Source organism: Drosophila albomicans, chromosome X (genome assembly GCF_009650485.2).
Source record: "Drosophila albomicans strain 15112-1751.03 chromosome X, ASM965048v2, whole genome shotgun sequence".
NCBI classification, from domain to species: Eukaryota; Metazoa; Arthropoda; class Insecta; order Diptera; family Drosophilidae; genus Drosophila; species Drosophila albomicans.
The window spans coordinates 211,680-234,220 of NC_047627.2; the positions used below are offsets into that span (position 1 = coordinate 211,680).

The 22,541-nt window shown below is 41.3% G+C and overlaps 3 protein-coding genes across 19 annotated transcripts in view; 1 reads left to right on the top strand and 2 right to left on the bottom strand.

Annotated features, from left to right (window-relative positions):
* The window catches only part of LOC117578209 (disintegrin and metalloproteinase domain-containing protein 12), a 46,423-nt gene extending 41,945 nt beyond the window's left edge, over nucleotides 1–4,478 (bottom strand). For all 17 annotated transcript variants that reach the window (XM_034263560.2, XM_034263565.2, XM_034263556.2 and 14 more), the window contains exon 1: nucleotides 3,287–4,478. The gene's annotated coding sequence lies outside the window, so the exon portion shown is untranslated. The remainder of the gene's footprint in view (nucleotides 1–3,286) is intronic.
* A 10,444-nt stretch (nucleotides 4,479–14,922) lies between these two features.
* On the top strand, nucleotides 14,923–20,108 carry LOC117571596 (uncharacterized). The gene is made up of 7 exons (XM_034253851.2): nucleotides 14,923–16,099; nucleotides 16,674–16,912; nucleotides 16,984–17,207; nucleotides 17,275–18,004; nucleotides 18,521–18,714; nucleotides 19,320–19,782; nucleotides 19,845–20,108. The coding sequence occupies exons 1-7, from the start codon at nucleotides 15,010–15,012 to the stop codon at nucleotides 20,106–20,108; spliced, it is 3,204 nt and encodes a 1,067-aa protein (XP_034109742.1). The 5' UTR covers nucleotides 14,923–15,009.
* Nucleotides 18,926–22,460, bottom strand: LOC117571687 (seipin-like). Its single transcript, XM_034253984.2, is given in 6 exon segments — nucleotides 18,926–19,774; nucleotides 19,838–20,911; nucleotides 20,913–21,124; nucleotides 21,287–21,774; nucleotides 21,842–22,212; nucleotides 22,402–22,460. Coding segments are annotated over 4 exon segments (1,122 nt in total). The 5' UTR covers nucleotides 22,126–22,212; nucleotides 22,402–22,460; the 3' UTR covers nucleotides 18,926–19,774; nucleotides 19,838–20,773.
* Between the last annotated feature and the right edge of the window lie 81 nt (nucleotides 22,461–22,541).

Genomic DNA, 22,541 nt, shown 5'->3' on the forward strand with positions numbered 1-22,541 from the left:
CGGGTGCCACATTTGGGGAATAGGAAATGGGAAATGGGGGTACCAACTTGCCACAGCTTCAATCATGCGGCTGCATAATCATCCAGCACTTCTCTTCCTCGCTTCGATTCGCTTCTATTTTCATTTTCATTTTTGTATTTTCCCATTTTCTTTTCTAGTTTTATTTTCGGCTGTTCGTTTTACTGTTCGTTTTTGTGGCAAGCATTGTACTACAGCGGTCATTGTTTTGGGTTCGGCTAGGGACGATCTATCTGCTTTGCATAGGCTCAACGCGCAATAAACCGCAAAGAAACAGCAAATATACAAACATACATAGACATACACATACATATATATACGTACTATGAGTGCAAACAACAAATACAACACAAAATAACTGAACAAAATTCCAACTCGTGGGGTCGCCTTGTTGTGCTTGTGATTGTGTTGCTGTTGCTGTTGCTGTTAAGGGAATTGCTGGTGTAAGTTTTGCTGTTGTTGTTTATATGATATTGTTTTTGTTACTGTTGTGTTACTGTTGTTCTTGTGTCTCCATACCAACCACGAAGTGTACTACAAATTTTGTGGGTTCGCTTACATGGCTCCAAGCTGATTTTCGGAACATTTATGGCTGGTTGGATGTCAGATTTATACGTAAGCCCAAGATGGCATTGCCACTGCGATTGCTGTTGCTGCTGCTGTTACTTTTGCCATTACTCTCTGGGGTCTTTGTGTGCTAGCTTTGAGTGGCGCAAAGAACCGGAGGCTTATTGAGCAAACTCACACATATATACACATACACACACACAAATCGAAATCGTTATTTACCTTTGCGATTATCAAATCAATTTCTCGGATGCACAACTGTTCCGGCTACCAGCAGCATTAGGACGCTGAAAAGGCATCGCATTAATTTAATCAGTCGCTAAAAGTATGCTTTACCTACTGAAGCAAAAGTGAAGACCTGATTGTTTGCCATATAGCAAAAGCCCTACAAGTCTGCAAACACACACACACACACACACACACACACACACACACACACACACACACAGAGCTGTATATACATATGTATATCTTTCATACATACATTTTGAGGTGTGAATGTGAATCGTGTGAATCGTGTAAAAAACCGACTGAAACACCGGGCGTACGAGTAATACAAATTCTATTGGAAATTGTTGGTATCCTGAAGAGAGAGACACGTTTAAAGAGCGAGCAGACAACTCGGGCAGCGTACCGTACAATTTACAACAAACCGACAAAAACAAAATTCCGCAATTCAGTTTGACAAAACAAGAAGCAACAGTAAAGCAGAGGGAGAACATAGTAGATGAATAGGAGGCATTGCAACTAGCAGCAGCAGCATCGGCAGCTTCAGAAGGAGAAGGAGAAGGCGAAGGCGAAGGCTAAGGAGGAAAAGGAGAAGAACAAGAAGTAGAGAAGAAACAATAAACTGAAAACTAAACAAAACAAAACACGCTGACTGAGCTCAAGAATCTTCTGGGCAGTTCACTATTCGGGACACATAACAAATCTCTCTCTGGCATGCAGACGTTGCCCTGTGGAATCCGTCGCTCCTGCCCTGGGGTCCCCTTCCCCCATCACCCACACCCTACATCATTCCGGTGTCCGGACATGGGACATTGGACTTTCGCCAGGCGCCGCCGACAGCGGCTTGCTGACGATTACATTGAGACATATACACACAGCACACGCACTCGCATGTGTGGGTACAGTGTACGCATGTAGTCGATCTAAGGTTTGGCGAGTTTGCTCACACACTCTACCACACTTACAGTCTGCAGGCAGCTGACAACCCAGACAGAAACGCGCTCTCTTCCACACTTGCTCTCTCGTTCGCTCTATTGCCATCTCGCCTGTGTATGTCGCTCTCTAATTAAGTTCTCTCTCGAACAAGTTGCTCTCTTCGCATCACTCTCTCTCTCTCAGCATCTGCTTTGCAAGTTGTAGACAAAAATGTGCCGAGCAACGCGATGCCGAAGCTGATGCTGATACGAACAGCGGGATGCCGCTGATGGAGCCAAAAGCCGATTGCCAATCCCGATGCCGAAGCTGATGCCGACGCATGCTCATGCCGACCTCAACGAAAACGCGCCCAAGACGAGTGTGTGGTTGCAGTTGTGTGTGTGTGTGTGTGTGAGTTTGTGAGTGAGTCCGGGAGAAGGGAAGCCTTAGCAAAAGCTGAAAACTGTCCAAGCGAAGGAAAAATTAGAGCCGTTACGCGTTACGTCTTTGCTGGCGAGAGATGATGATGATGACTGTGGGACAGGACAGGACAGAGCAGGCTACATTCAATATCCAATTAACTAAAACGCCCCCTCCCACAAGCCAGGCAACCAACACAACGCTGCCTCATTGCTGGCTGCCAGGAACCGACCGACAGACCGATGGGTAGACCGACACAGCGGCCAGCCGGCCCCTTGGACCAAGGACCAAGGCAAATCTCCTAATCTAATATACGACGAACAAATGGCCCGACGGGTGAAAACAATTTTCGTATCATGAATGACAGTCATGCGCAGCTGACGAAGGAGGCTGCCTCCGCCACCGCTTCCGTCTCCACTCTGCAACCACCGTCTGTGATTGTGAAGCGGCGATGGATGCGAAAATCTTTCAGGTATTTCAAACAGTGTGCAATTAGAAACATATGTACTTATCTATATACATACGAGTAATGTACATATGTTTGTGGTTTGAATGTAGATTCATAGTTGTACATTTGTGTACATATTTATTCATATTCGTTCCTGAGCATACAAAAAGAATCCATCATTCACCTTGATATATCTCAGATGATCTTGATCTTCACTGTTCACCAAACTGCGATCTCCAAAAATCAGACATGAAACTAACCAACATAGATAACTACATCGTGTACAACACGAACTGTTGTTAACATCACGAAATGCCATTATCAAAGGAATCTGTAGCGAATTCAAGTGGCTTTAAAGTGGGGCAATCTTGCCAAGTTGCCAAGTTGCCAAGCTGCCTAGTTGCCAAACTGTTTCCGCCGCTAAACACTTGGGATGATGAAAAACCAATTAAGTGATTAGCTACAATATAAATCTAAATAATTGAGACGACTTTGCCAAATGCTTTCCGCACACAAACACACACACTCACACAAATACGCTCATGCATAAGCAGATACACGCTCTGTGTGAGTATACAATACAAGTGCATGTGTGTTTGTGTGTGTGTGAAACTGTGGCGCCTGTAAGCATGCAATGCCTTTTTGCCCTTTTGTAATAAGATATATTATTTAGCATTATATTGACTTTACCTATGCGCCAGCGGCATTCGCTTTTAATGCTTGATGCTGTTGTTGCCGCTCCTCCTCCACTTGCTCTGCTATTGTTGTTGTAATATTTATTGTTGCCGATTTAAATCCATATCCTTGAAGTTGATTATTTTGTTGGTGATGCGCTTGCTTCTTAATCGAATTAAACAGCACACTTAACTATGTGAACACACTTTTGTTTGTCATTGTTGCGAGCAAACAGTACAAAAAAAAAATGCCAAAAAATCTTTATAAAATATTGCAAAATATTTTCTTGTTGTTGTCGTATTAAAGGTGCAGCTTTGCCCGATTGCTTGCTATGTACTTTTTGTTTTTATTTCTTTTAAACTTTTGGATTTCAGCTTGGTTTCGTTTCGTTTCGTTTCGTTTGGTTGTTTGAATGCGCCTGCTCACCGAATCGCAATTATGTGTAATCGCAATCTTTATCTCTGTCTGCTTCTCATTTTTTGATACTTTTCGTTTTTATATCGATATATATATATACACACTCTCGTATATATATATGTCGATGGGTGCCTGCGCGTGGCTTATTTGATTTTTATCCAAAGAGCAGCTGCATCAGTTGAGGTTTTTAATTGAATACAGTGTGCCTTTTTTTGCTGCTGCCATTTTTCTTTCAGGGTGTCTCCATGTGTGCTCTGTGTCACCGCGTGTGTGCGTGTATGTGTATGTGTATGTGTATGTGTGTTTGTGTATGTGTATGTGTATGTGTATTTGTGTATGTTTGTGTATGTCGCTTTTATCGCTTGGTAGTTTCTTTCTTTTCTCTGCCGTGTTCGCTGATTCCGCTGACTTCGACTTCGACTCTGACTCTGACTGCGACCGATTGCGACTCCGGCTATAGCTTCTGTAAATGCGGCGACCGCTGACAGTTTGCAGTTAGCAGTTTATATACGGTATACTGTGTCTATAGAGTATAGTATTATGTTATCGCTATAGTATATATGCTTATGCTCTTGTGCCCGTTGTCACTATTGCTATTGCTATCGCTGCTGATGTGCTATTTGCTAGTCGCTATTCGCTATTTGCTGTTAGCTACTGTCGTCACCGTTTATTATTTTCTTTTTTTCTGTTTCAGTGTTATTTTTTTATTTTTTTTTTTTTTGTATATTTTTGCTGATTTCCCGTTGCCACTTTCCGCGATTGCAAACAACGTTCTAAAGCGCTCGCATACGTCTGCAGTCTGCAGGACATGGGCACGCGACGACGTGGTCACCGCGCGCGGCCCAAAATACCGACGTCCACATTTTGCCAGCAAACATCGCGTCAACAACGACGACGCAGCCGCAGATATACGGCACCAACGCCAGCACGGACACCGACAACGGCAACAGCAAGAATTACGCTCAGCAACAACAATGGGGCAATGGAGTATTGGAGCATGTTGGAGCCGGTGATTGGGAGTCTGGGCCAGCATCTCGCTCTCTCTCTCTCTCTCTCTCTCTCTCTCTCTCTCTCTCTCTCTCTCTCTCTCTTGAGTTCGCTCTCTAAGCGTGTTATCTGAGACTCTCTCTCGATTCTCTTTTTAGTTCGCATTCAGCCAAAGCTCTGTAGAGACAAGTGTCTGTGGGTCGTCTCTTAGCCAGCGTGTTGCTGACTTTAATCGAAGCAACCCCCTCTTCCGTCCTTTCGCCTCATTACCAACCCCCTCAGATTAGATGTAGGACAAAAATACGTAGCATCAACGCCCCTATTTTACACGACAAAATGGATTTATCTGCGAAAAATTGGGATATTATTTAGACTCAAGCGAAAGAGAAAGAGAAGGGGAGAGAGAGAGCACGACAGAGAGAGAGAGAGAGCCAGAGAGAGAGAGAGAGAGAGAGAGAGAGAGCGCAAACAGAACGAACGATACCCAAGAGAAAAGTAAACTTGCTCAACTAGAAGACACAGCAGCAGAACCTTCCATGACTCCCCTCGGCGCCCCCTCGTATCCTGCTTAACAAGGGGAACGCAATTTTCGGGGGAGGCAAGCACTCAATGCGGGCTGAAATATATTCGAGCAAAAAATTAAGTTGTTTTAGAGTTAATTCGAAAAGTTTTTAAAAACTTTTAATTGGTTAGGTGTTGGTTGCTTGCTGCTGCTGCTGCTGTTGCTGTTGCTGTTGTTGCTGTTGTTGCTGTTGTTGCTTCTCGCCTGCTTATTGGTTTTTCTTATTGTTTCGAGTGTCGGTTGCATCAGCCTTCTTCAGGTTAAGCATCACTTAACACTGGGCTACAATGCGAGGAGCTCGCAGCTTACAGTTTAGAGAACATCTCTGCCGCTGCTTCGCTGCTTTTAGGTTTCTTGTTCGCACATAAAACAACAGCTCAACATCACGGGGCACTAAAATGATGTATTTATCAAAATGATGACAACTATTTTTTTGGCGGGGAGGACGGACAGGGGGAGGCTGAAATGTTTCTCTCAGTTGACCTCAAGCAGCTGCATGTTGTTTCCAGCCAAAAAAAGCAATGAAAACAGAGGAAGAAAGAAAAACCCTGACCTCGGCAATAGTAATAAATAATTTCAGCTCAAGCACAACTACGAGTGTGACTGCAAATAGCACTATGACTACGAATATGGTTCTCTGGTCTCTGTTTTTTGGCGTGCTTAACTCTACTTAGCGTGAACATATATACATATGTACATCTATATGTTCGTATATATGTATATGCATATCGGCTGTGTGTACATACACATGCTCAGTACATAAATAGCGGAATTCCGGCTGGCTAAAGTAGCGCAAAATACAAGTGGAAAAAAAGAAGTCACCGAGAAAAAGAAATAAATAAAACGAAAATGAAAACGTAAACGTAAACGAATCGAGGGAAAAATAAATAAAAAATTACAGACAAATTGAATATTTCCATGAATTGAATTCTGTCAAATTGAATGGTGTACGATTTGCCAATCTAATCATGGTGCGACGCCAACCGTCCACAACGCCCACATCCTTAACACACCTCAAATGCTTTGCTCTCCCTCAACAACAGCAGCAACAACAACGACAACAACTGAGGAGCAAAGTTGCGCTCAGGCGAGGAGTATCCAATTTTGGTGTGGGCTCCGAAAGTATGCAATACTTTTCGGCTGCGTGTTTGCTGTGTTTAGTTGGCGAACCAATTTTATAGGCATGTTGTAGCTGTAGTTGTAGTTGTTGCTCCTCTAACTGTGCAGTAGCTTTGAGGCATACATAATTAATATCCATTGTAAATGGACAGGTACTGAAATGGATGGACAATCAAATCAGAAATCAAAAGGCGCACACAAACACAGCAGGGACATGGGACGTGGAACAGACATGCGACATGGGAATAGAGTGAACTTTGTGCTGCTGCTGCTGCCCGTTCATTGCCTTTCGTTGTTCCCACACACGCACTCCACACCTGTGTATGTACACAATGCACAGACAGAGTAACAGAGGGGGAGAGAGAACGAGAGAAAAAAAGAGAGAGAGAGAGAGAGAGAGAGAGAGAGAGAGAGAGAGAGAGTGAGAGCGGAATACATATGTGTTGTCTTTGTGCTTCATTTACAACTTTACACAACATTGTAAACATAATAACGAGGCGCCTTACGTTGCTGTTGTTTGTAACAAGCAGCAGGGGAATAAGAAGCAGAAACAGAAGCAGATGATGGAAATGGGAAGTGGAAAATGGGGGGTGACTGCACATACGAGTAAGCTGCAAAGAGCAAAGAGAGAGAGAGAGAGAGAGGGCGCTTCCACTACTCTCAGCAAGTGGCTGTTGGAGTACCTGCCAAGAAGACCAACGCCAACTATTGACATAGTGACACAATCAGACCACACAAACAGCGAGAGAGTCGCACACACACACACCCGCGAACACACACACACACACACACACACACACACACAAGGAACGACGTCAGGGACTTGGCATCTGGGCGGCTGCTGTGGTTTTTGGCAAAGAGCGCGAGCACTAAGTAAACACACACACCTTATTCCTCGCTGAATAACTAGGCCAGCTGGCAGCTGGAGCTGCAGCCAGCCAGCAGCATCTACCATCCGTTCTTCACTCTCGTTGTCCCGTCGCTGTCCCGTTCTCCATGTGTTGCTCGCGCTGCGCGGGAGTATTTGCGCAGCATTTTCTTCAGCGACCGCTCCTCTTCCTAGCCAACTATCTTTATTCCACACTCAGCGTCCCTCTCTCTCTCTCTCTCTCTCTCTCTCTCTCTATATATATATCTCTCTCTCTCTCTCTCGCTGCCTCTTTCTCTTTCTCTCTCTCTCTCTCACGCTCTATCTAGCTATCTCTCTCGCGGATTTTTTTCATAGATATTTTGTGGCTCTCACTTACTACAAGTTGGGAAATTTTTATGCACGAGCATCCACACGCTCGACAATATCCGCTCTCTCTCTCTCTCTCTCTCTCTCTTGCACACGCACACAAGTGCGGATTCTCACTCTCTCTCGCTGCATGCATTGACATTTACTATTTATGCAGAAAGAGATTGGGAATGGGCATTGTGGAATTTTTTGGGATTGAAGATTGCGGTGGGATTGTTGCTGCTGTCGTTCTCGCTGTCGCTGTCGCTGTCCATGCTGTTGTTGTGCACACTCTGGTGGTGAGAAGCATGGTGTTACTGAGTGCCACACACACACTCACACACACACACACAGAGTCACACGTAACGTTGTTGCTGCTGGCAACTGCTGGCTGTCTGGCTGGCATACCATGCCACATGCTTGAGATATTTTTAGTGTGTTGTCACACAAGCAGACATCTGTTTCTGAAATACTTACATACAAAGTCGCGCGCAAATATAATTAAGATGTGGATGCAAGACACACACACACACACGCCGAAGACACTTGGCACTTCTGTATGTAAATAAGCATTGGCAGCGTGCACAGCGTGGACTGAGAAATTTGCAGTAGCATCCACTGAAATGTAACAATCAGTCGTGGCTTTAAAGCACGCAGCGACAACAAATCAAATCATATCAAATAAAAAAACAAAAAAAACAATCGCAACGTATCGAGGCATTTTATCCAAATATTCAAGGACACATACAACCGCTCCTTATGTAGCAAGCATAGTAAAATGGAGTAGTCGACATATACGCACAAAATGCCACACACACACACACACACACACACACACACACACACACACACACACACACACACACACACACACACACACACACACACACACACACACACACACACACACACACACACACACACACACACACACACACACACACACACACACACACACACACACACACACACACACACACACACACACACGCAGCACAGGAACTCAACCGACTACTCGACGTGGAGGTCTCAAAGATGCGCTTGCGTTGTCATCTTCAAGTTGCTGCTGCTACTTTTTTGTTGTTGGTTGCTGTCTTTTGCCTTTGTTATATTTATTGTTGCTTTTGCCTTCCCTTGTATTGTGTTGCGTTGTTTTTTTTATTGCTGTTCTTTTTTGTTTTTTTTTTTTTGTTTTGTTTTTTTGTTGCGTTCTTTTGAGGCCTTGACATGACACATGTCTTGGCAAAAAGCTTATAGCGGTTTTCCCAGGCGCATAAATTCTATGATGTGTGGCTGCTGCCAGCACACTCATTTGTTTAAATAATGCGAGTCGCAAAAATTTGATTTGGTACACGCCTTTGCACTTCTTTTCTTTTATACGTACAATATGCGTGCTAATAATTAGATCTTCCTTAAGAAAAGAACAGCAAGAAAAAAGCGTTTCGAAAGTATGCAACAAATTTCAAAAGCCGGAGAATTCACTTCGCTCGAAAGTATGCAACACATTTCGAAAGCTGGAAACGGTTAATTGCTAAAGGGAAAGTGGGAGCGAGAGAGCAATGGCGAGGGCGAAGGCGAGGGCGAGAGAGATAGAGAGATGGGGCAACAAGTCTGACCAAGGGAAGCACGGCTAGTTTATTAAATAAACTTTATTTAGCTTAACGATGCGGCTGCCGGAGTCGAGAAGTGGCTGGTAGTATCACATTATATCACAGCAATGTGCTGACCTCATCAAGCCCTCTTAATTTTGACCCAAACGGCATCAGAAAGGAACGAAGCCAATCGATATGCAGCACTTTTTAAATTCAATTCCATCAATGGAAATGGCAAAAGCAAAGCAAAACTATAGGCAAAAAAAACGTCATTTGCACGGACAGACTGATTAACTGAGCAACCGATGAAAACGAAACCGAATCGAATGAAATCCATTCCCCATCCCCATCCCCATCCCCATCACCATCCCCAACCACCGACCCCAATCTCAATCCCAATCGAAAACGCTGGCGAGCCCGTAGGCTTACATCACAGGCGGAATCAAAAGGTTGCGTTTCATTGAATGCACTTTATACAGCATTTTAATTACCCAAAAGCTCTTTTGCTCTATGCGACTGCAGTTGGCAAATAAAGTGCACATAAACAAGAAGTTTAAAAAAAAGCGAAAAGAAAACAATAAATAATTATTCGCCATCTTGAGCACACGATTCAAATCTCCTGCAGCGAATCAATGACAGTTTGTTTTCCCACGTTTCCACGTTGCAGTGAAACTTTTTATAAAGCTATGCTCTGTTCATTAACTTCTTTGTACATATTTTATATATGATATATGTATGTATATACATTTTATTTATTTATCCATATAAAGTTGTGTATGATTCAAAACCAAGTTTAGCATCTCAAATATAAAACTTTTTCTATCATCAAAATCTATTTATTTGCATATACATAACATATGTATCAATTCTAACATTTACACTATAAGCTCAATGTCATTTATTTAAAGACTTGCACATTTTAAGAAATAAACATAACCGTAGTTATGACAAAAATACAATCAATAAAAGGCGTATATTATTTATATTTACTTTTCGCAGTAATCTATGACTTTTGCTTTCTCATTTTAAGTTAAATAAAGAAAAATCGTTTATTGCGCGGTTGATTTCCGAAATGCCGCTTGACATTATGACCAAAATTTCTTTCTTTTTTTTCAAACATTTGTTACTCAGTATTTTATAGTGCCCCTCAAATAAATTAATCAAACACAACTTGCAGATCGATAGGCAATATCTTATGACAAACCCAACAGTGCACTATGGACAAAAAGTCGCAAAGTGCGGCATTTTTACATTTTTTTTTGTGTTCGGTATCATTAAATTGACTTTATTTTTTGGTTTAGAATACTTCAAGAATACTAAAACATATTTTTAAAAAAGTTTAGACTTCGTTCGTAATTTGTTATTCGCCCATATTTAAAGACTATGGTCTCGACCTTCTAAAAAAAAAATTTTCGGGAAAATTTGTGATTTTTTCTATCAATTTTATATTCAAATATTAAATCAAACAAAAAAGCTTGAATATGAAATTTAATCGTCAAGGTTTGTAATATTAATTATTGACACTAAATTTTTAGTACATGTGATATATTGTCCAATCGTGCAATGGTTGTTGGTATGTTTTTAGGGCGCTGCTAACAAATGTATCTGTGTTTCTGTGGAGTGTAACTTGTGCGTCTAGGTCGGTCGAGGCAATATTAATGCTGAATGTTATTAACTAATCTGTTAACAATCAAATAGTGGTTAACTTTTTTGACCGTTTTTGCCCGATTTACGGCAAAACTCAATGTTGCAGTTGTATTTACGTCTTGTTATTCAACGCTTGATTTTTGAAGCAACATCACCCGCCAACAAACTGCTGTGAAGCAGTTTGTTTTGCAAAATATCGATAAAAAATTAAGTGATGTTCAGCAAATCTTAATAAAAGATAAGTTTATTCAGTTTTTCGGATTGAATAATACTAATTTACGAAAATGCTACAGAAAAGCCTGCGCAATGGCTTGCATCCTCGTTCATAATTGAGTTTGTTAAGATGATGTCGTAAACGCTTGACGTATACTGAGGCAGGACCAAGGTTAAAGTGAAAATTACCATTTGAACTAGTCTATGAAACAGAAAATTCAATGCTATTGTTGCATGCCGCTTTGAAAAGTGTTTATATAATTTTAGGGTTTGAGGTATGCCCATAAAAACTTAGAGTAGGTACTTGATGTACTTATACGTTAATACTTATAAGTGGTATACAATGTCTCAAATTTTGCATAAAGTACTGGTACATTGGCACCAAATTATGGAAACCTCCGTACTTCTTCTAGGGGCTCTCCGTGAAAATGCGTCAGAAGAGCGCAAAAAATTGTACAAACTCGATATGTTTTCTCATGCAAGGAAAAACAGTCGCCTGAATACTATATCAGATGTGTTTAATAGAGCATGCGATTCCTCTGACCCACTGCTTTCAACTATAAATCTAAAGGCACGCCAAAGATTAAACTATAAAAAAGCCTACCAACAGATGTTATAGTTCTTTTGGAATCTCCTGATATTGAGCCTCCAATAACATGGGCATGTGTAGACAATAATGATAATCAGGTAGAAGAAGGCGGAGATAATGAACTCGAAATTTTTGGGCAAAGTTCCCTGCATTTGCAGGAAGAGCTTTGTGAAAAATAAATTATTAACTGGGTACCAAGGTATGAAATCACAAAACATAATATAGGGCTCTAATTACTTTTTTATTTAATTTTGCATGGATCCAAATCAAATTTAAAATGCGAATTTGCTAAAAAATATTATTTTAATAAATTTAGTTTAATTTTATTAAATATATTACATTGAAATATTTTAAAACCAATTTGTACAAAAAAATCGAAAATGATAACCTCATGGTAAGGTGGGCGGGAAGAAAGGCGTGGTCCATTTGAAAAAAGAAAAAATTTGAAATTCGATCTTTATTTTTTAGGTATATGTACAAAGTTTCATGTTTCTATATTCAAAAATGGTAAAAATGCCGCAATTCGGGACTTTTTGCCCATAGTCTCTCAGCACGATTTAGTATTAAGTATACGTAACATTAAGCATACGCTTAGTATAGCGAATATCGTCACACTTATAAAAGTAAAGCTGCACAAGTTTTGTATCAATTTGATATGCCAACGATAATACAGATTATTGGTTTTAAATAATATATAACTCAAATAATTTTAAATCATCTCAATACATAAAATAATGTATTTACGAAAATCTTCACCGTTAAATTACTATACAAAAAGGAGTAAGAAGGCTATAGTCGAGTGTAATCGATACCCGCTACCCACATTTAATAGAAGTCATACAATGCTGCATTATTCTTAAAAAATACCAAATTAATATACCAAAAAAGAACTTAAAATATGCTGACGATTATATTTGGTATAAAGATATAGTACTAGCATACATTTAAATTATACCTTAGAGTACTAAATATATATGTACCAGATTTTCAATTAAAGCAACTATAAAAATCCATCGAACCATAGAAAATTATTTGTGCTTTATTTCCAAATTTTCAAGTTTCAAGTAGTTTTAATTGAATGTACCTGCATACTTAGGAGTTTATACGGACAAACAGAAAGGCGGACATAGCAATATCGTCTTGGCTGTTGATGCTAATCGTGAATATATAGACTTTATGGGGTCGGAGATAAGTCCTTCCGCCTATTACATACATTTTCTCAAGGCACAACCATTTATTTAACCCTTCGGGTAGCGAGTATAAAAATATGTTGGCATAGTTGAGCAATTGAATCAAACAAGTGCATACTCCTTAACTTTTTCAAGTTGAAGTCGAATCCTATATACCAAGCCTTGACTATTGCTTTATATTATACATACATATGTATCTACATATGTTAACTACCTTTCTGGACAGTTTTTTAATACCATATCAATAGAAAGGTAACTTGACAAATACCAAAAACTCTGTTTCTATTCTAAGTACTGTCTGTATAAACATAGTAACATAATTATAAGACCAGTAATGTATTTTATTGTATGTACATATAAGTATATGTAGTACGAGACTATAGTTATTGCTTTCGAAGCTAAAGGGAATGAAACGCGTGCATTTATATCAAAGACGCTTCCAAATTACCTGGCGCATTTGTCATATTAGCGCAGATCTACCTGAACAACAACAACAACAAGAGGAACAAGAACAAGTCGAGGGACGAGCAACAAGCGAACTGAGAACAACGAACAGACGAAGAAACGATTCATTTCAGCATCAAAACTGACAGACCGTACAATTGGCTATCAAGAGGAGCAAAATTCACCCTAGAAGTAATCAAGTTAAAAATAATATGCCACCACCTTGTGCAGGGCGCGCACAAAGCGAAATCGAAAAGCAAAAAGCAACAACAAAACAGAAAACAACAACAATTACAAAGAGCAACAGGCAAACGACGCAACAATTGGACCGAATGAATACAATGAGTAATAGTGAATAATATTTAAGGTAATGGTAATACACTCGTTATATGTACATGTGTCTATAAATACGAGAATGCACAGACATATCTTGCTTAATATAGACAACTATAAAATTTCCAACTGACGCGTGATTGAATGAATGATTGACAATCAATGTGGGCAAGGCAGACTGCATTTTTGCTTGTTCGCTTGTTTTGCTTTTCATTTTTATATTCGTTCGCAATAGGACGCCATGTCATCCTCAAGTAATTCAAATTTGATATATAATATACATACATATGTATGTACATACATACAAATGGATTATTTTATTTGGCTTTCTATTCTGGTGCCTGCTTACGTGTCTTCCTGACCACTGTTCAATTTAACGATGAATAAATATCAAATATTTTAATACGTTTTACAAATATCGTTTAAATACAAATTTCGTATGCTATTGAGATTTTCGTTGATTGCATGCGTACAACAAAATTAATATTAATTGGAAAAGTGATATTATTCACAAATAAGAAATAAACATTTTAAAATTTAAAATTTAAAATAATAATAGTTTAGATATGGGTAATTCTCTAGCGAAAATTTCGCTAGTGCCTAACTCTATTTAAAGTGAAAAAGCATATACCAAAAATATATTTTATTATCATTATATATTCTTTTGTATAAAGACTAATCTTATAGCTCTTGATTAACACTTTAAATAGAGCAAAAAATTATTTTGCTGTTTAAAAAAAAAATTAATGAGTTTAGAAATTGTATCGACCAACAGAAAACTTTACTTAAATCAATCTTAGCTCTGAAGATAGTGATAATCCAGAGTTATAAGAATAACCTTTATTTTGTTCACTGTAAATAGTAAATAGTAAATAGTAAATAGTAAATAGTAAATAGTAAATAGTAAATAGCAAATAATTAATAACAAAAAAACTCTCCTACCTTTTGTTCGTCACTATTTAATTGAATCGCCTCAAACATGTTAATGTTAGGGTATTTTCACGGCGACGCTTCAGCTTTGTGGCTTGCTGTTTTTTCACAGTTTCGATATAAAAATAGTTAAGCACATACATATGTACATATGCATTTTTTTGCTTTTGAATATTCACTGATAGGGTCTAGGCTGGGGAGCGCATAAAAAATGCAATATGCGAGTGATATTTTGCTTAATTTTTACACAATTTATAAATAGGTTTGAGGCCCAGAGCGCGTCCGCTGCATCCGTGCTCCGAGCTCCGAGCTGAGAGCAACACAGGGTCCGGTCCATGCATCGAATGCATCGCAATCGCACATGATGCCATTCTGAATTATTTTCATCTGGGATTTTTTCTTCTCACCACAATTAGTCTGTGCGGAAAGGTTGAGTCAACTATTTGTTAGGCCTACACACTGCACTGCGCCCCATTTGTGGTGCATCCACAGGATTAACATGGTGCACTGCCATCGAGCATCATCGACGAGCACAACAACAGCAACAACAACAACAACAAAAGAAGCAACAGCTACAACAACAACATTCGTAACATCGACAACGTCATCGAATCGGATCATTTGCTTAGCAATTATATTCGTGATTTTGTTGTTGCCATTGAGCACAAATGCGGCACAAAGTCGCGGCAGCGATCGCGACCTCTGCAGGGGATCAAACGATGCCACCGACTGCGCCAAGTCGCTGGAAGCACGCAAGGCGGTAGCAGCCACACGACGTGCGGCTAAAGCTAAATTCAAATTTCACAAAATCGAGCGATTGGATGAAGACAATGGTGGCGAGGAGGAGGACGACGACGACGACGAGGGGGAGGGGGGCGAGGACAATAATTCGGAGAATGTGTTAAACGATGAACGCAATTCAGAAATTGACGATGGCAATGAGGCCGATGAAGACGATAATGTCGATAACGATAACGATGACGATGACAACAACGAAGCAGACGACGAAGCCGAAAACGATGAAGACGCTGGTGAAGAAGACGATGCAGACGACGGCGGCGGCGATAACGACGAAGAACCTTCGCTTATGAGTCGATTGCTGTCCATATTTGCCAGTGATGAAGGAACCGCCAAGCGCGAGGCGAAAGAAAGCGAGTCGCAGCTGCCAAATATTATCAGCTGGTTCAACTGGCTAACGGAGCGAGCAACAGATGCAGTACCGCAAGCAGGCAAAAAACGCGTCCAGGCAAAGGCGGCCAAAGCGCCGAAAAGCGTTGAAATTGATTGGCTGACATACCTAAAGCGTTGGCCCTTCAATAGCATATTCCCCGAGACAGAGGAAACAACAGGGACACGCTCCAAAGGCATACAAAAGCGGACCAAAGAGAAGGACACAACCACAACGCCAGAGAGGGAGCGAAGACGAGAACGGGAGCAGAGCAAGAGCCAAGAGGAGTACATGGAGCTGCTGATACATTCACTGCCGGCGTTCATTGGCAATGTGGCGCAGGTGAAAAGCGGCGAGTGCCACCAGCAATTGGAGCTGCTGCATCAGCAGCTGCGTGCCCACAAACTGTGGACGCTGCAGAGTAAGTTGTGTATGCATATGGCGGCAACAAGTGCATCAACAAGCACAAAAAACTTTTGTGAAATCGACTTGATCGTTGAAATATTTCGAAAACACTAAAAAATACACAGTGTATTTGGTATAACAGTATGGCAATATAATTGAACGGCAGTTGAATGTTCCGTAGACCACCGAAGGAATTCCTGAATTTAGTCCTATAAAATGGGTTTTAAGTTTTTGTTTATTAGATCGTAATCAAATTCCGATCGTAATCAATTCCTCTAACCAACTATTATTTGTTTTCAATTTGACATGGAGAGAAATAAGAGTCTTAGATTCGCCTAGGACATAGACGAATCGTACATTCAGACATGGTTTTTCTATCATTTATTGTCTCTAAGATCTAAAAGTTGGAGGTTCCTCTATCTGTGTATTGCACACATTTCCTGGTTGCATGAAGTCATAAAAGACTTTTTACTCAACAAAATACCCTTTATTTTGTTCTAAAAGTATTTTCAATGTTTCATTGCCCGCCAATATTCATACCTTTGTATGTAGTTGTAGTTCTATTAATTGATCATGCAATCACCTTGCAGTGCTCGATGCCACGGGCAAGATTGGCGCCGGTTTGTTACGTGGCAACATCAATCAGTTTGGCGACTTTGATCTGTGCACCCAAGTGTCGACGGCCGTTAAGATGCCACCCGGCAAGCCGATGCGCATCCACGGCAAATACTGTCTGGCCCAGATTGAGATGCATGCCACGACCACAGAGCTGAAGGACGCGTTGCATTTACTGCACGGACGTGGCTTGTGGCATGCGCACCTCAAGAACGTAAGCAAAGCGCTGCCTTCATTAACACTACTTGCATTTCCTAGCGACTCACTTGTTCTCACACCCCACAGCCCAAGCACTTTGTGGCACGCTACAGCGTCGCCAATTGGGGCATCTGCTTGCCGCATGCCTGCTCCGCCCACGTGGTGCACAGCATCATCGAAACTAGTCTGCGGCCCTACAACAATACGGGCATCGAATTTCACATCGACGTACGCGACGAGCACTGCACGACCAGGCGCAAGATGACCTTGAGCAAGCTACTCGCCAAGGACAACAACTTTGCCATGGGCATGTGAGTGTAGCTGTCAGCTGTCAATAGTACAGCAAATGGCAATCGATTCACTTGAATTCATTTCCAGATTTTTCATTGGTGCCTTGACAAGCGCTTGTGTTTTGTCCACCGTCTGGCAGCACTGGGATTGGCTCAGCAGCAAGCTGACGCGTCTTACTACAACCACAAGAGCTCCTCAAACTGATGATGATGAGCGCACAGAGGAGGTGGAAGAAGAAGTCACTGACGAGCAACAGCAGGCAGAGCAAGACGCTAAAGAGAAGAGTGCTCCGCCTGTGCATTTGCGGATTCTACAGGCGTTTTCACCACAACGCACCTGGCGATTGCTAGTGTCCCTTGAAGACCAGGACATTGACTTTCCGCTTATTCATCTGCTCAGAATACTGGCCACATTCATGGTCTATGTGAATCTGAAGTTTATCATGGCAGGCCACCTGCCCCTAACTAATCGGGATGCATTCGTTGGCACCGTAAATCGCTACTGGAGCTTGCCATATCGTCTGCCGCTGCTTCCCAGCGATCTGCTGCTGCTGCTCAGCGGATTCCTCAACGCCAACCAGCTGTCCCATCAAATGGAGGCCACCTGCCGCTTGAGTTTTGTGCGCAATGTGGCCACCAAGGCGTGTCGCTATGTGCCCACCATTCTCGCGGTTCTGGGCTTCCAAACTTGGATACTGCCTCATTTGGGCACCGGTCCGCTGTGGCAGTTGCTGGTGGCTGAGAATGCTCGTCTCTGTGAGGAGAACATGTGGCGCAGTGCGTTGAGTATGCAGAATACCGCCGACATGGAGGACATGGTAAGAAGTTTGCTGCGTCATTGATTGTCTTTTTATTTTTCAGTTTTTTAAATAACGAAGAAAGAGAACGAAACGTCGATAATCGCAACTGTACATTGAATTCGTGCCGTTGATTGCATCAATCTCTTTATTTTCTGCATATAACCGAACTTAAATGCACTGCATATACATGTAATTGCAACCATATGTACATATTTTCAATTTCAAGTATTTCCTCTGTAGAATATTCAGTTATAAATGTTCAAAATTATGAAATTGCACGATTGATTGAATCTGCACAATATTATACGATCGTTGTGGTCATCGCATCTCTTGTAAAGAAATATTTTAGTTTTAATTACACATTGCGGATAATTGGATAATTTCTTGTGGAGGATTTTCACTAATTTTTCATATTCATAAACACAAATTATTACCTAAGTTAATGATCACTTGCAATGTTTATTTATTTGTCTCTTATGTCTCTATCATCAACAATATGAAGTGTAATTCACACAATATGCTTCATAATTTCAGTGCTCGCCATTCACCGTGCAACTCAGCTTGGATCTGCAACTGTATTTCCTGGGCGCCCTTATTGTTTGGTTGTATTTCACTGATCCCGAGGCTGGTTTCTTTCTATGCGGCGCCTTTCATGCGATGTCCGTTGCAGCACGATATTCTCGCACCCAACGCGAGCACCTGGCACCATCTCTATTCCACGGCTTACAGTGTGTATTCCCATCCTATCCTACACCCTTATACCCCAAGTGTTAAGTGTTAGGCAGAAGGAGATATCCCATACATGTATGTCTGTTCGTCTGTCTGTTCGTCTATCTGTTCGTTTGTTTGAACACTTTGATCTCTCTCTCTCTCTCTCTCTCTCTCTCTCTCTCTCTCTCTCTCTCTCTCTCTCTCTGAGAAAAATTTTGAAGACACAAAGGTTAGGACTATATTTAGAGCTAAGCTTGATTTTAGAAACGTTTTCCGTTATACGATAAAATATATAAATTCGTTCATTTTTCGTACGATTCAATTTATTCATTTCTGCAATTATTGTAAAACAGAAAAATAATTCATAAATCATTCTTAACTCAAATTAAAGTGCTAATCAAGATCTACATATAAATAGTGGCGCGCGGAACATTTTCATCAGAGAATTACCCAAATGAATTCAAATACAAATGTTTGTATCAGTTGATGTTTCTGTTTGGCATATTCTTTAATTTGCTACCATTTTTAACTTATTCAGGGTTAGTCTGTCAATTTGAGTAGCGAGTATCCCACAGTCGATAACACTTGAATGCAAATCTCATTTGCTCTTCACTTTTTACAGCGTAAACAAATTCTATCGAACTGCGAACCTGATTTACACATCGCCCATAACACGAGCCACCAGCTATCTCTTGGGCATTGGAGCGGCTCTCCTGTTCCGCAGCGAGTCCGGGGTCTTTCGGATACCCACACGCTTCAAGCGTGCCGGCTGGGCACTCGCTGTGCTAGCACTCGCCTGGTGCTTGTGGTCACCGGCCGCCGGTTTGACGAGCAAATACGTGTACAAGTCAACGGATGCGGCTGCATACTTGGCCTGGAGTCCCTTGATACTTGGTCTGGCGATTTGCTGGATGATTTTGATTGCTCCATTGGATAAGAGCATTGTGCAACGATTTCCGCATATTGCTCGACCAGTGGTGCTTCTGTCACGCCTAGAGATCCCACTGCAATTGGCCAGCTATGTGGTGGTACTCTGGACTACGGCGAGTGTCAAGGAGCCGCATCAATTTCTAATGTCTGATTTGGTACGAGACATTGATTATTCATTCGAGTGCACGTTTAATAATTTGCTCGACTTACTCTATAGATCAATCTGCAGGAGATAGCGTGCATTGTGTTGTTCGCACTGATTGTCGCCTTTCTCATTGATTACCCGGCTCAAGAGATTGGACTCTTGATACTAGATTTCAACTTTAGTGGCCCGCTTTTGACGCAGTCAAAGGATAAGGATGGAGCAGCTGATGACGCATCCATGGAGGAGAGCACTGAACTTAAATCGGACTCGCCAGAGCCAACCGATTCGATTTGGCCATCGGAATCGGATCCTGAAGATGAGAAATCCTCTGAATAATGTAATGTTTCAATTACAATTATCTATTTACATATATAATTTCCATATTAAAGTTCATAGCGAATTGATAGTTGAACAATGTAATAAAAAACAAAATTCGACTTGTAAATTCCCGGTATACTTTATCTTATAATTAGTTCAGAATCAGGATCAATAAGTTTCGAATATTTGGAAAAGTATTTGGAGCATATGAATTATCATCAAATAATCAGTTCGATCATCCCTAATTGACATCATAGTTTTTAAGTATTTTACTTTGAAAAAAAATTTATCTTCAAATATTTCAAATTTAAATTTTAACAACAAAATACCTTTTATCTCCTAATCAAAACACGTTTTCCCCCATAAAAAGCCAACGGTTTTAAAAACGAAGAAAGCTTCACTAAGGTTCAAAATCGTTAACATGTTTGCAAATTAAATTCAGATTATTGCGGTGATCATTCAAGATTAACTACCTTTCATATTTATTGTATAAATTGCCAAACTGAAGCAAATACTTTATAGAAATGCTGTACATGCTGATCCCGCCGCATGAGGCAGCAAAGAACTACATTAATCCTAAACCTATTAGTCTTTGGCACAAGAGCCTATCGGTGGCGATTATGTATATTTGTAGGTGTGGGTGTGTTATCTCCAAGCTGAGAGAGAGTGTGTGTGTGAGTGTGTTATGACGCTTGATCTTTCACTTTTCGCTGACGCAGCGATTGGACATCTGATGTTTTCTCCTGATGTGCCCTATTGGTGGACTTGTCCAGCAACAAGAGATCATCGGTGCTGCTGCTTTCGCCAACATCGGAAATGTCGAATTATATCCATCGATGAGTCGTGATAACTGGACTCATCCTCATCGCGCAAACTGCTCGTGCTGTCGACAATCACCCGGCTGGCTTGGCTCTGCAGCTGATTGGTGAAGCGGGCGTATCGGATCTGCATGTTACGGAGCCAGGTGGCATCGGACCAGTGGTACCAGCTGAGCAGAAAAACGACCAATATAAAGAATAGATTGGTGCTAATGGCTGAAAAGGGAGTACACACAACAGAAATACCAATTTAGTTTAATTAACGACTTTAACAATTAGTCAGTTCTCTAATAGAGTAAACCAATTTAAATCAACTAGGCAATCATTATCCAGACCAAAACGATCACACAAAAAGAAGATCACAAAAACAACACTTACCCACAATGGCCGAGAGCACCGGCCAATTGAACATGATGTAGCGCAGTCCAGAGAAATCCGCCTCGATGTGCAACGTCACCGTGTAGAACTGTATCTTTTGTGATTGTATCTCGACATAGACGTCTGTAATGGGATGCTGGCGTTCCTCCAAATACCGTGAGAATATCTCGACGGGCACCTTCTGGAACTCCTCCTTCCAACCAAGCACATAGAGCGGACTCAGCGCCCACGTGGAAAACAGGCGTACCAATGGCGAACGGTATCGCATCATTGCAGAGCGACACGAATGTCCGCGCAACATTGAATCATAGTCACGCATCTCAGCGCACACCATAAACATGCCCAGCTCCAAATTTTGCGGTGACTCCGGCATATCGATGTTGACAATCACCTTGTACGCCTGGCCCACCATCAGAAGTTGTTGCTTCTTCGTCAGCGAGACATGAGCGTGTGGAAAGGTACACGGTGTACTTGTCTCAAGGCATGTTCTGTAATTCGCATGAATGAAATGACAATGATCAGAGGTCAGAGGTCAGCGATCAACTAGCTACTCACTTGAACTGCATGTGAACGGGTCGCGTATGCGATATTGGTGGCATGTAGACATAATAGAAGGCGGCATATATGAATACGGCTAGCCAAATAATTAGCACCACAGCAAATGCGATCAGTCCCAGGCGCAACACCAGCTCCCTTAAGGTGTCCACCTTTTCATCGGCTTTGCTGCGAAGGCGATCGTACACATTGAGCGTAAGATTGACTGCGGGTCGCACAAAGAAGCGACGACCCAGGCCCAGCGGATCGCAGCAGAATATTATGAAACGCAGCAGGAAGTTCATCTTGTTGATGTCGCTATAGCTGTTGTTGCGTCGTCTATCGTCGCGACGTCGATCGACGATCGTATGAATCGAGTATCAACTCACCAACTACAGTTTGGGGGCGACTATATTAAATACATTTATTGTTATAATTGGACTGCTTATCGGCGATATAGCGCTGTGGGTAATTGCCAGATTTGCATGGTATGAAGTTCAAACTTTGAACGGCCGAAGCCGAACCATTATCAGCTGTGTTAACAGGTCTAATCATTCGGTAGCTGCAATGAATCCACTCACTTGCACGTCTTTCAAATGCCAAGCATCGATGTTGCTCCACTTCTTATCAACAACTTGCCAAAAAACCTGGAAAACAATCGACGGCACTATTGATACAATCGATATTTCTTAAATTAGTTAAACATCGATGGTTCTTAAAT